This window comes from Protopterus annectens, chromosome 5.part1, assembly GCF_019279795.1.
Source record: "Protopterus annectens isolate FY-2018-M chromosome 5.part1, PAN1.0, whole genome shotgun sequence".
Taxonomy (NCBI): domain Eukaryota; kingdom Metazoa; phylum Chordata; order Ceratodontiformes; family Protopteridae; genus Protopterus; species Protopterus annectens.
In genome coordinates this window covers 411991834-412007486 of record NC_056736.1, presented here as the reverse complement: position 1 = coordinate 412007486, position 15653 = coordinate 411991834, and the positions used below count along the sequence as shown (strand labels likewise).

Sequence of the window (15653 nt, the reverse complement as noted above, 5' to 3'; positions counted from 1 at the left end):
AGAGAAGTCAGAAAATATTTTGTTGTCTTGTAAAATATCATGATGTTTACCATATTTTATGACCCGCCCTTTTGCAGGACAGAAGTGGCCAACTCAGGAGCGCTATGCAGAAAGGGGGACAGGTGGTAACCTTATCAGCTATGTGTACTGTTTCTCCTCCTGTCCACAACAAAGACAGTGTAAAACAGTCTCACAACACTCTGTATGAGTTTTTTTTAAATAGTAGTTGTTGAAATCAGCAAGACTGATAGCTTATATAAGACTGGGGATAATACCTGACAGAAAAAAAACTACAAATGTCCCAGTGTCTCTGATATGTTATGCAGGTAGGGTTGCCACCTTTCATCATGGCTAAAATCAGAGTAAAGCCACACCCCTCGTGCCATCAGTAACCCTGCCCATCTTGCCCCCTCCCCCACCCACATTCCGCCCATTTTGTGATGTCATGATGATATCACTTGGCAAGGAACACCCTCTTTTTCCGTTCCTGCTGCCTGCTTTCGGTTGATTTACTATGCTTTTCTGTAACAAAAGCATAGTAAATCAGCCGATTTACAAACTCCGATAGTCTGTTTCTTTTTTGAAACATAATATCGGAGTTTGTACAGTGTTTTCCGGACTACTGGAGAATCAGTTTGATTTCCAGATAGTCCGGAAAAAAAACGGAGGGGTGGCAACCCTACATGCAGGTGGAGACAAACTTCCTTGTCAAAACATGAGAAGTTAAGCTTAAGTGATGCTTGAATCACAGGCTTGAAAATGTAGCCAAGCTAATTGTTATTTTTAAAGTAACAAATGTAGTTTAGTGTTGAAGTATGAGAAATCTGATCCCTGTGATTAATAGGTGTCACTTGGGCTGAGACGGTTTGCATTCCATTTACACATTTTAATATTGTAGTTAGAAGTAAAGTCTTCGATGTTGTGCTTCCTTCCCCAACTCTTTGTCTTAAATAAAAAATTGCAATCCAAAAGTGCTGTGAGTGTGTGTGTGTGAACTGAGTGCAGAGGCCATCGTATCACTTCCATAAGGGACATTCCCTCCAAACAGTTCCTCCCTGGGAAGCATGTGGTTTTCCCAGCCAAAACAAAATAAAAAAAAAATGGACTTCTACAGAAAATACAGTGCAGAAAAAAAATCAAATTTGATAGACAGTAAAAAAGTATGATGAAAATACTGTCTTCAGAATTTGATTAAAGAGAAAGACAACTAATTTGTAAATTGATATACAACCGTGTGAGTTTTTTTCATCTAAAAACTAACTTGTTTTTGTTCAGACTTCAGGCTACACTTTATATGAGATGTGATGCTGGCAATCTGTGACTGGTAAGGCACATTTAAATGTCACTGTTTAAGAGACATTGTTTTCTTAATGGGTCTGTAGTTAGAATAAGTGAAGTAACCTGCTTACTCTGCCACTCTTAGTAGCCTTTGTGATGTAAATATGATGAGACAAATGCAGGAAAGAATGACAAACAGAAATAAGTTCAGACATAAAACAAATGGAATAATTATTAAATGATGGCTTTTCTGTATGTAACGTGTGTAGTGTTGAATTATGGGAAAGAAAATCACTTTTTGGAAAGAACAGCTTGACATTTTGGTGGAGTTCTCCTGTAATAAAACATGTGTGGGCTTTCCCTTCCCTTGATTTTAATGCAAGGAATGGAAGTTTTACATGTATAGGCAGGTTTCTGGTAACTAAACAATACTGGTATCATACTGTAGGGAGAAAAGTAGCCTAAGGGTTGAGTTAAACTGTAGAAGACAGAGTTAATATTCCAGAAAAACAAAAATCAGAAAAGAAAATGCTGTAGTATTCAGATCATTATTTGCCTTTAAGTGCACTGGACATTAAATGTACGGATCCATATAAGTTTGTATAAAAGTGAGTTACCTTACCTCAATGAGATAAATAACAGGTAAGATCATTGTTCTTATTTTTCCAGTTTGTCTGTAAATTAAAAAAAAAAAACACAATGAAATGACATCAAAATACTGAATAAAAACAGTCAGAACTAGTCCAGCTGTTTATCTACAGGTAGTCCAATGATTGTTAAGCATGTTCTTTAAGACTGTAACTGAATAAATAAAAACCTGGAGTGTCGGCTGTAGCATTACTAAAACACCAATAACTAAAAAAAAAAATACTAGGTATGTAGTCACAGGAAAAAACAGTGTCTTATAGAACTAAAATGTTTTAATAACTTATTAAAAGAAATTCAAAACAAAGTATCTGTTAAACACTTTCATCTATTGACTTAGACTCCCTCAGAACCAAATAAATTCATACAGCAACCCACATATATAGCATTACAGCTTCCAGTAAAAAAAAGAATTAAATGTTTAAAGGGTGCTAGTCCAAATACAGAGTTGTCATTAGATGTTATCACTTCCCTACAGCTTTAATGCACTATCGAATTATGCTATACAAACATAAAATATATATTTATATATTAAAGCTTTTTATAGTTTTGCTGGATCTCCACAGCCCCCCACACCATATACCATGCATAGTCCACACACCTGTGTCTCACAGCCACTAAGGCTTCACTAAAAGCCCAACATATTAATCATAGGAGATTCCATTGTGAGACACACAGATGTGCCTCTCACCAGGCTGGAGAAGGGGAAAGTCACAGTTACTTGTCTGTCAGGTGCCAGAATCCACCATATCACATATGCACTCAAGTCTTTCAAGAACAGGTAGTCCATGTTGATGTGAAGGAGACACACCTCCCTCGACTATATAAAGACAGACATGATCGAGCTCGCTGATTATGTGTCCCAGGCAGGTAAGTCCCAAGCCTTAAGCAGCATTCTACCATCACCCAGAATGATGCCTCAATACAAACAGAAAATGATTGACTTTAACAATTGGCTTAGTTTCTGGTGCCACTCCAGGGGGATCCAGTAGATGATAGCCTGGGAAGATATGATCGACAGATCACAATGCTTTGCCAGAGATGGCATGCATCTGTCTCACCTGGGCTTCAGGCTTCTGGCAAAGGCTCTTGCCTCCTCCATAGTGTCTTTTCTAGGAAAAGTGATGGTGTTAAAAGTACCAACATAGAAATTTCAACAAAACACAAATTAAAAGGTCATGCTGCTAAATGCTAGGAGTCTAAACCTGAAACTGCACTCATTGCAAGTATTCTTAACCCTGGAAAATGCTGACATCTGTGCAGTCACAGAAACTTGGTTCAAAGCTGTAGAGAGAACCCCAGCCTTACCTGGTTACTCATCCTATCATACATTCAGACCCCAAACTGTGGGCAGCAAAGCCAAAGGAGGTAGAGTTTCAATATATATTAAAGACATTCACACCTCCAGCTGGTCAAAGAGTATGAGGCACAGGAGACACTCAAGGTGCAGTTAACTGTTGACAAGACCCCTATTTAAATCATAGCTAGCTATCAAATGGTTTGCCTCTTTCATAATCCCTTACGTCCCTTTGAAACTTTTTCAATTTTTTATCCTTTAATACTTGTTCAAGCTTAAGTAACTCTGTGGTTAACTGGTTAACCCGAGAGGAAAAAGACCCGCTTGATTCAAATTTATTGACCTCCATGCAAAGTATTTCCACCTCCTGAATCCCTTGTTTGACAGCCCGTTCATAAAAAAAGTTAAAGAATCCACAAATCCCATAGATGCAGATTGTTGAATCTGCGTCCATTCATCAGTTAACTGTTCATCAATATTATGTACCAGGGGCTGTACCTTTACCCTCAGACCTCGTGGTGTGATCTTTTTGAGTTGATAAGCCTTGAACAGGCGTAAATGCCAAACATTGGTACAGAGACCCTTCGTGCTTTTACCCAACTTAAAAAACATAGTTTCACATTGTGTGTCTGGGACCTGAATCACCCCCGTGGATTGGTTATTCACATCAGATAAACCTAAACCAAAAATGACCAAATCATTCATGTCAGAGGCCAATCCTTTGATGAGTGGAGTCAAGGCCATGTTGCAAAAAATATATATATAAAAAATAAAAAATAAAATAAACTAAACAATACTAAGGGACTAGTCAACAGTAATGAGACCAAAATCTCCAATCAAAAACAAACCATTTAAAGAAATATGTATATATAGTTTAGACACAAAAATAGGTCCAAAATAGATAATATAATACTTATATTCTGTCAATTCCACAGGGTATAAAAGTGTGCAAACTGGCCCATAAATCTGATTCAAGATGCCCAATCCGCCTATTTGGACCTGTTCAAATCTATCAAGATTCAACCCTTTTCCCTGATCCTGGGTGACTTTAACTACCAAGCATCTGCGTGATTTACGTACGGCAGCTGCACAGCTCGTAAGTCAACACATCCAAAACAAAGAAAAGTCAGCAGTAAAGGTGGAAACCCACAGTTTAATACATAAAATGAAAAAATAAAAAAAATCACATAACAAGGTAGAGGGTAATAAGCCCAACTACCTGCCCCAAACCGGTTTCGGCTGTAATAGCCTTCTTCAGTGAGTAAACATGAACAAACAAAAATCCACTCATGTATATACAGTAGTACATACAACAATTCATTGGTGCATTCATAATTGGTCGTTAAGCCCAGGTGGAAACAAAGCTTCTAACTTAATAATCCATTTGCGTTCCTTAAAATTAAGTATATCATGCCATCCTGATTTGTCCCTACATTTACCCACAATACAATCTATAACAGTAAAATAAAAAGATGCAGTATTGTGTTTATACACGTTTGTATAAAGCATTAGTACAACGTTTATTCCTGATATCACTAAGGTGCTCCCCGATCCTGAGACAAAAAGGTCTAGAAGTTTGTCCCACATAGAATGAGGAGCATGAACAGGTGACCAAATAGACAACCCACTCCGTGCTGCAGTTAGCCCAAAAATTAATGTTGAAAACTACTGATGTGTTGCGACTACTGAATTCCCTCATTTTCTGAACCCTATTGCAATGGGTACAATGACCACATGGCATGCAGCCTGTCAGTAGGCCACCTGTGAGTGGATGTTGAGTGGGAACCATAGAGCTAGGTCCCACCCTCTTGTAATGGCTAAAGAGGGAACCCAATGTACATCCTCTCCTGAATGCAAAAAAGCATCTATCACCCAAAAAAGGGTGCAATCTCTCCTCGGCCATAAGAATGTTCCAATGTCTGTTAATTATATTCGTAAACCCCCGTGTGTTGTGTCCATATGTGGTCACCAGATGAACCAAAGGACTGGAAAAACCTCTTGGTTTGTCCTTGTATTGTAACAATTTAGTTCTGTCTTGATTGGAAGCCCAGTGACAAGCAGTGCTAATTGTACCAGAAGGGTAACCTCTCTCATGAAAACGTTGTATCAAATCATCCCTAGTATCTTCAAATGTTTGCTGGCTTGAACAAATCCTTTTAATCCTGAGGAATTGTGATTTGGGGATATTCCGGATGATATGTTGGGGGTGGAAGCTAGTGGCATGCAAAAGTGAGTTACACTCGGGGAATTTCCTGTAAACCTGTGTGGCTAAGGTATCAATGGAATTCCTGCTAACCTCAACGTCAAGGAAACAATTTTCGATTTATAAAAATTAAGTTTAAACTCAATTCCCCATTTATTGTCATTGAGATAGCCAATAAACTCATGTAAGTATGTTTCATCTGACCTCCACACCACCCAACAATTATCCAGATATCGCCTCCAAATATCTAATTCATCAATATATAAATTATGACTAGAGTCATAAATTATAACCTCCTCAATGTAGGCCATAAATAGGTCAGCATAAATGGGTGCGAAAGAGGCACCCATTGCTGTACCCCTGACCTGCCAAAAACATTGGTCCTGGAAGTAAAATACATTGCTAGTAAGAACATATTCAGCCAGGCATACTAAAAAAGTATTAAAGCCTGGTTGGTATAAACCAGATCTTCCCAACCAAAATTCCAAAGCCAGCAAACCTGCCCAATGGGGAATATTCATAGAGAGAGAGGTTACATCCAAGGTACACATCAGCCAATGTGGCTCCAATTGCATGTCAGATATAATATCCAAAAACTGAGTTGTATTCTGAATTCTGGCCCATACCATAGATAGTAGTGGTTTAAGATAATGTATTAAATATTCAGAAAGTGGTTCAGTAATGGATCCCTGCCCTAATACTATTGGTCTACCAGGGGGACATTTAGCGTCCTTATGTATTTTAGGTAGTAAGTAAAAATACTGTTTATTCAGGGATGAAACTAGCAACTGGTGTCTAACAGAATCAGTAATAATGCTCTCTTTCTTGGCTTGAGTCAAAAAAGAATCAATCTTGGTCTTAAAATGACTGGTTGGCTCCAATGGCATAGCCATATAATACCTGTTATCACCCTGTTGTCTTAATGCTTCTTCATTGTAATTGACCCAATCTTGAACCACTATCACACCACCCTTATCTGCTGGTACAATGACAATTTCCTTGTTATTCTTAAGATCCTCTATACATTGTACCTAATCCTTGAAAAGATTGTTATAAGATTCCTGAAAATCCCTGAGGTTACAGTGTAAATCTTTTAGGACATTGGCCTGAAAAATGGATACTATATGTGACATAGGTGGAGTAAAAGTGGACCTTTTAAATCTAAACTCTGGAGCTTCCTGAGTAGTATCATTTTTAAAAAAACAATTTAAGATTAAGCAGATGACAGATATTGACCACATCCTGTGCTAAAGTATATTCTGGAACACAAAAGCCGGGGACAAAATTAAGGCCTTTATTTAAAACATTAATCTGTAAATCAGAGAGGTGTACAGAGGAAATGTTGTGTACATTCATATAGCCAGCTAATGTTCGATCATCAGTTGTAACAGACCCTCCAAACCCTTTACTGGTTTGGCATTTCTTGTGCTTCCTCCCCCCTCGTCTGTACCTGAACCCAAAGGGTGCAACAAACTCCTTCTTTTGGGATCAGGTGAGGCATCTGTGTGGTTACCCTCCCCTTCAGTGTTAGAGGAAGTCTCATCCCCTGATGTGTAACTCAATGACTCTGAATTTCATTTCAAAATAGATTTGGGTCTTTTTCTCTTGGAGGCTAAGGGCTTATTACTCGGAAGCCTGAAAGTGACATTCCTAGGCATATCAAATGGTTTGCCTCTTTCATAATCCCTTACGTCCCTTTGAAACTTTTTCAATTTTTTATCCTTTAATACTTGTTCAAGCTTAAGTAACTCTGTGGTTAACTGGTTAACCCGAGAGGAAAAAGACCTGCTTGATTCAAATTTATAGACCTCCATGCAAAGTATTTCCACCTCCTGAATCCCTTGTTTGACAGCCCGTTCATAAAAAAAGTTAAAGAATCCACAAATCCCATAGATGCAGATTGTTGAATCTGCGTCCATTCATCAGTTAACTGTTCATCAATATTATGTACCAGGGGCTGTACCTTTACCCTCAGACCTCGTGGTGTGATCTTTTTGAGTTGATAAGCCTTGAACAGGCGTAAATGCCAAACATTGGTCCAGAGACCCTTCATGCTTTTACCCAACTTAAAAAACATAGTTTCACATTGTGTGTCTGGGACCTGAATCACCCCCGTGGATTGGTTATTCACATCAGATAAACCTAAACCAAAAATGACCAAATCATTCATGTCAGAGGCCAATCCTTTGATGAGTGGAGTCAAGGCCATGTTGCAAAAAATATATATATATAAAATAAAAAATAAAATAAACTAAACAATACTAAGGGACTAGTCAACAGTAATGAGACCAAAATCTCCAATCAAAAACAAACCATTTAAAGAAATATGTATATATAGTTTAGACACAAAAATAGGTCCAAAATAGATAACATAATACTTATATTCTGTCAATTCCACAGGGTATAAAAGTGTGCAAATTGTTTTCATTAGTATATATATTTTTTGAGGCATAAATAGACCCCAAAGCTCCAAAAAAGAGCCTGATCCCTATAAGCCCCAATGATACAATGACTAGCCCTTGTGATATAACATGAATAAAACATAGAAATCACAATGCTGCGTATTACAATGGGTAGAAATTCCAACATAGACCAAAACCACCATACAGGTGAAATGTTGAGTATTTTGAAATATCAACCCCAACACATGTAATGTCCTAAAGACCAAAAAATAGGGAATACCTCCCCATGAATAACAGTGATACAATAGCTAGCCCCTGTGGTAATGTGGGAATTATGAAATTTCCCTAAGAAAAACCACAATGCTGCGTATCACCATAATCAAAAAATACTGAGCGCAAAACTGACCCAATAAGAGCAGTCAAAAAATGTCCACTAAATGAAACAACCACACTCAAATACAATGACCATATTCATATGATGGACCCAAAAATAGTGTCTAAGCTTAATCAACCAATAAACTGTGTGTGTTGCCCCAGCTATATTATCTGTATAAACTCTTGTAGGCAAATTGACAGTCCCTATGAATATTCAGCAAAACAAAAAAATAAAATAGATATATATGATGCAACAAGGCCAACCCAAAACATAAATAGTATGTTTCAACACATATAGTAGTTGAATAATAAAATGGTGGAATAGTAGAAAACTAGCCCCCAAGAGAAAAAAAAGTCACTGTTCAACCCAAATCGATCTGAAGAAGGAGCCATTCATATAAAACATGATATGAGAAATTATTATGCTAATCATTAAAGTAACAACAAATAGTGTCTCATTGAATGGCTATATATATAAAAACGAAAACCCAAAGTCAAAGTTAGCTAAATATAATATTAGCAAAATTTGTATGTTAAATAGTTATACAAGAATTACACATCCAGAAAATAACCTATATGCCACCTATAGGCTAGCGTCATACATGACATATCAAAATCCCAGGATCAGGTTCCAACGAAAGGTGGAGTCTATATAAATCCCCAACCAAACAATTGTTGAGTATCCTGCATTGTATATAAAAAATAACTGGGTCTGTTATAAAACCAAACTGTTTACAAAAAGATTTTCCATGAAAGAACAGTAAATAACAAAGCACATAAACTTCTACCCCTTTTAACAGCTAAACTGTTCATTCAGATAACCATACTAACGGTGATCAATAATTTGCACCAAAAAATAGAAACATGTATGTGTGTGTAAAAGCACAATCACAAAATCAAAATTAACTAAATTAAAAAATGACTAAACTGTAAATTGCATAATAGTACATGAATCATTTATCAAAAAAATGGCTTTTATGCCATCTACAGGTTCGTTTCATACATGACATGTATAAGTCCCAGGAACAAGTTCCAACGGAAAATGGAGTCCATATAAACCACCACAAAATTTTTGTTAAGTGTCCTTCGTTATATATAGAAGATAATAACCAAGTCCGTTGTGAAGCTGAACAAATTCCCGAAAAATTTTCCATAGAGGAACAGTAGATAGCCAAACACATAAACTTCTGCCCCCTTAAACAACAAAACTGCTCGCTCAGATAACCATACTGACGGCAATCAATAATTTATGTCCAAAAATTCGAACCAAAATTTCTTAGAACGATGTTGAGTGCCCAAAAAGTGAAGTTTGACCATTCAAATCCTTCTCTGAAGTGAACCAAAATGCCAGTCAGTAAATAAAGTCACATAGTCACCTGAAATTGCATGTAGGTCATCCCAAGTCAAGAAGCAATGAAAACGAAATAAAAGAAACCATCCATAAAAAAATTTTTAGATATTCTTAAGTAAATCCACAGGGCAAATGGAAGTAATCCAATGGCCAAAATCACCAATAAATGAAAAATAATCCACTCGCATGGAGGGAAACTACCAGACGCCAACAGCAACAAGGAGGAAAGAAGAACCAAGAATCTGTGTGATGCACATACAGCAGCTGCACGGCTCATAAGTCAACACATCCAAAACAAAGAAAAGCCAGCAGTAAAGGTGGAAACTCACAGTTTAATACATAAAATGAAAAAATAAAAAATCACATAATAAGGTAGAGGGTAATAAGCCCAACTACCTGGCCCAAACTGGTTTCGGCTGTAATAGCCTTCTTCAGTGAGTAAACATGAGCAAACAAAAATCCACTCATGTATATACAGTAGTACATACAACAATTCATTGGTGCATTCATAATTGGTCGTTAAGCCCAGGTGGGAACAAAGTTCCTAACTTAATAATCCACTTGCATTCCTTGAAATTAAGTATATCATGCCGTCCTGATTTGTCCCTAGATTTACCCACAATACAATCTATAACAGTGAAATAAAAAGATGCAGTATTGTGTTTACACAAGAAGCATTAAGACAACTGGGTGATAACAGGTATTATATGGCTGTGCCATTGGATCCAACCAGTCATTTTAAGACCAAGATTGATTCTTTTTTGACTCAAGCCAAGGAAGAGGGCATTATTACTGATTCTGATAGACACCAGTTGCTGGTTTTATCCCTGAATAAACAGTATTTTTACTTACTACCTAAAATACATAAGGACGCTAGATGTCCCCCTGGTAGACCAATAGTATCAGGGTGGGGATCCATTACTGAACCCCTTTCTGAATATTTAACACATTATCTTAAACCACTACTATCTATGGTACGGGCCAGAATTCAGGGTACAACTCAGTTTTTGGATATTATATCTGACATGCAATTGGAGCCACTTTGGCTGATGTGTACCTTGGATGTAACCCCCCTCTCTATATGAATATTCCCCATTGGGCAGGTTTTCTGGCTTTGAAATTTTGGTTGGGAAGAGTTGGTTTATACCAACCAGGCTTTAATACTTTTTTAGTATGCCTGGCTGAATATGTTCTTACTAGTAATGTATTCTACTTCCAGGACCAATGTTTTTGGCAGGTCAAGGGTACAGCAATGGGTGCCTCTTTCGCACCCATTTATGCTGACCTATTTATGGCCTACATTGAGGAGGTTATAATTTATGACTCTAGTCATAATTTATATATTGATGAATTAGATATTTGGAGGCGATATCTGGATGATTGTTGGGTGGTGTGGAGGTCAGATGAAACATACTTACATGAGTTTATTGGCTATCTGAATGACAATAAATGGGGAATTGAGTTTAAACTGAATTTTCATAAATTGAAAATTGTTTTCCTTGACGTTGAGGTTAGCAGGAATCCTGATGATATGTTAGCCACATGAGTTTTCATGAAATTCCCTGAGTATAACTCACTTTTGCATGCCACTAGCTTCCACCCCTGACATATTATCCGGAATATCCCCAAATCACAATTCCTCAGGATTAAAAGGATTTATTCAAGCCAGCAAACATATGAAGATACTAGGGATGATTTGATACAACATCTTCATGAGAGAGGTTACCCTTCTGGTACAATTAGCACTGCTTGTCACTAGGCTTCCAATCAAGAAAGAACTACATTGTTACAATACAAGGACAAACAAAAACTTTTTTCCAGTCCTTTGGTTCATCTGGTGGCCACATATGGATGCAACACATGGGGGTTTATGAACATAATTAACAGACATTGGAACATTCTTATGGCCGAACAGAGATTAAACCCTTTTTTGGGTGATAGATGCTCTTTTTCATTCAGGAAAGGACGTACATTGGGTTCCCTCTTTAGCCATTACAAGAGGGTGGGACCTAGCTCTATGGTTCCCACTCAACGTACACTCACAGGTGGCCTACTAACAGGCTGCATGCCATGTGGTCATTGTACTCATTGCAACAGGGTTCAGAAAACAAGGGAATTCAGTTGTTGCAACACATCAGTAGTTTTCAACATTAATTTTTGGCCTAACTGCAGCACGGAGTGGGTTGTCTATTTGGTCACCTGTTCATGCTCCTCATTCTATGTGGGACAAACTTCTAGACCTTTTCATCTCAGGATCGGGAAGCACCTTAGTGATATCAGGAATAAACGTCCTACTAATGCTTTATACAAACGTGTGTAAACACAATACTTGCATCTTTTTATTTTACTGTTATAGATTGTATTGTGGGTAAATGTAGGGACAAATCAGGATGGCATGATATACTTAGCTTCAAGGAACCCAAATAGATTATTAAGTTAGGAGCTTTGTTCCCATCTGGGCTTAACGACCAATTATGAATGCACCAATGAATTGTTGTATGTACTACTATATATACATGGATGGATTTTTGTTTGCTCATGTTTACTCACTGAAGAAGGCTATTACAGATGAAACTGGTTTGGGGCAGGTAGTTGGGCTTATTACCCTCTACCTTGTTATGTTATTTTTTTATTTTTTTTATTTTATGTATTAAACTGTGGGTTTCTGCCTTTACTGCTGACTTTAACTACCCAAAGGACTGGAAGAACTACTCATGCCAGAACACAAATGCCCAGAAACTCCTCGATTTTGTCAATGCCAATGCCTTGGAACAGCTAGTCAATATTTCGACAGGAGGTGATAATATCTTGGACTTGGTATTAACCAACATGAGTAACCACTGCAGCATCCCTACAGTATCATCCTCCATGGTAAGATCCGACCATAAAGCTGTCACTTTTGAAGTCAACATCTTTCCCCAACCCCCCCTTTAGCTAGGGTCAGACATAAAATCTTCTCCAAAGCTGATTACAGCCTCCCGACCGATGGTATAAACAGCTTCACAGCCCCCTACCCCTCTGTAGGAGCTGGCACCAATATCCAAAACTACACCAAAGCACTATACAAGCATTTATACAGATGCATGGAATCATGAACACCAAACAGGACTAAATCATCCTCTGTAAGGAAGAGTAAACCTGTCTGGTGGACATCTGCAATAAATTAACTCTATAACAAAAGGAAAAAAATGGCTGCCCAAGACCAAGAAAGAGCAGGTGCCCAATTGGAAGCAATGTTTCCTTAGCCTGAATAAGCAAATAAGAGCACTAGTGAAATCCTCCAAAGCAAACTTTGAGACCAGATTGGCCACATCCACTAGAGACAATCATATGGCCTTCTTCACATATGTCCGCAACTCAAAGGAAATACCTAGATCTGTTTCCCACTTTTCTGAGATTTAAAAAAGTTCAGTTACAGGCTTGCTGTTCTTGAACTGTTTGTAAGTTTGTGTGAGGCCATTTTTGCTTGGGCTAAAGGAAAGTCTCTCTGTTGATCAGTGGCAGTGAAAAACATTGAGCAGCTTCCCTGCCCCCCGTGGGAGTGGTTACTGACTTGAAACTGTAGTTGTATTGGCCGTTTTGGGTCAATTCCTGGCTCTTTCCAGTCCCTGCTATCAAGCACGCTTTAGCGCGGAGTTGCCACTAGAGCAGCATTGGGCAGCGCCGGTTTAACAAGGTTAAACTTTTTCTGGCTCCATAAAGTCTGTTTTTCATTTTTTCCCTTAGAACTGCTCTACTAGTGATCTAAACAGTATATCCCTTAACTAAAAAGCGCAGCACTTGTTCCTAAAAGCTTTTTTTTTTTCCTCCAAAAAAAAAAAGCTCAGCACTTGTCTTAAAAGTATCTTCTTTTCAGGTTTAGCACTTCTGTATTATACAAAGTCCCTCACTAGCAACCCCCCCCCCCCAGGAGTACCCACTTCCTTACTAAGTCCTCTCTTATTCAGTTACACCCCTAACTTCTTAATTTCTCTAGCATGTCAAAGGGCCAGATGCTGGCATCCTCTCCTGTCCAGTTAGTGAATCTGGGAATATTGAGGCAATGTTACAATTGCCTCATGTACACAGACAACCCTCTCCTCCTCCCACATAACACAAATACTTGCGAGAGATGCAGCTATTTAGCCAAACTGGAGGCTGAGCTCTCAACTCAGGACTGGCAAGACCAGACAGGAGGAGAAGGCAACTACACACACCACAAAACCAGTCTCACATAAAGCTATCACAACAATGAATCAAACACATAAACACACAAAGACATACTCGGAGGCTCTGAGCAAAAATTTACCTAAACAGCAGAGGCCTCCAAAGCAGACACCCAAGCAACTGCCACTTCATGACACACCACAGGCAACACATAAACCACAAAATCAGTGTGCAAAGCAGTCACAGCCCTTAAGGCCAAATACAACACCAAACATACTTGTCATAGGTGACTCCATAGTCAGACACACTGACGTCCCACTCACCAGGCGGAACAAGGAGAGGGTCACAGTAAGCTGCCTATCGGGCGCTAGAATCCGCCACATAACACAAGCACTGGTCACCCACAGCAAGTACAAATATGACACAGTCATTGTCCATGCTGGTGTGAACGACCTGAGATGTACCTCCCTGGACTACATGAAAAGAGACATAGAGGAGCTCTCTGATTATGCAGCCCAGGCAGGTATGACCCTGACCCTGAGCAGTATCCTTCCTTCACCAAGAATGATGCCACAACATAGAGACAAGATGATCAGCTTTAACAATTGGCTTAATTTCTGTGTCATTCAAAGGGAATCCAGTGTCTGTCTGCTCTGGGATGACATGCTTGACAAGCCACGCTGTTTCGCAAGGGACAGCTTGCACCTGTCACCCCTGGGATTCCGGATATTGGCTAAGGCTCTGCCACCCCATAGTGCCTTTTTTAGGCAAGGCTCAAATTCTAAACCTACCACCCTAGAAAACAAAAATTGGAAGAAACTAAGGGTAATGCTGTTCAACCCAAATCGATCTGAAGAAGGAGCCATTCATATAAAACATGATATGAGAAATTATTATGCTAATCATTAAAGTAACAACAAATAGTGTCTCATTGAATGGCTATATATATAAAAACGAAAACCCAAAGTCAAAGTTAGCTAAATATAATATTAGCAAAATTTGTATGTTAAATAGTTATACAAGAATTACACATCCAGAAAATAACCTATATGCCACCTATAGGCTAGCGTCATACATGACATATCAAAATCCCAGGATCAGGTTCCAACGAAAGGTGGAGTCTATATAAATCCCCAACCAAACAATTGTTGAGTATCCTGCATTGTATATAAAAAATAACTGGGTCTGTTATAAAACCAAACTGTTTACAAAAAGATTTTCCATGAAAGAACAGTAAATAACAAAGCACATAAACTTCTACCCCTTTTAACAGCTAAACTTTTCATTCAGATAACCATACTAACGGCGATCAATAATTTGTACCAAAAAATAGAAACATGTGCGTGTGTGTAAAAGCACAATCACAAAATCAAAATGAACTAAATTCAAAATGACTAAACTGTAAATTGCACAATAGTACATGAATCCTTCATCAAAAAAATGGCTTTTATGCCATCTACAGGTTTGTTTCATACATGACATGTATAAGTCCCAGGAACGAGTTCCAACGGAAAATGGAGTCCATATAAACCACCACAAAATTTTTGTTAAGTGTTCTTTGTTAAATATAGAAGATAATAACCAAGTCCGTTGTGAAGCTGAACAAATTCCCAAAAGATTTTCCATAGAGGAACAGTAGATAGCCAAACACATAAACTTCTGCCCCCTTAAACAACAAAACTGTTCGCTCAGATAACCATACTGACGGTGATCAATAATTTATGTCCAAAAAGTCAAACCAAAATTTCTTGGAACGATGTCGAGTACCCAAAAAGCAAAGTTTGACCATTCAAACCCTTCTCTGAAGTGAACCAAAATGCCAGTCAGTAAATAAAGTCACATAGTCACCTGAAATTGCATGTAGGTCATCCCAAGTCAGGAAGCAATGAAAACGAAATAAAAGAAACCATCCATAAAAAAATTTATAGATATTCTTAAGTAATTCCACAGGGCAAA

General features: G+C 38.2%; 1 protein-coding gene across 1 annotated transcript in view; it reads right to left on the bottom strand.

Annotated features, from left to right (window-relative positions):
• LOC122803176 (lysosome membrane protein 2-like) overlaps positions 1-15653 on the bottom strand; it is a 140281-nt gene that overhangs the window by 82856 nt on the left and 41772 nt on the right. Inside the window, exon 3 of the mRNA XM_044072790.1 lies at positions 1901-1952. Within this exon, the coding sequence (XP_043928725.1) occupies positions 1901-1952 (52 nt within the window). The remainder of the gene's footprint in view (positions 1-1900; positions 1953-15653) is intronic.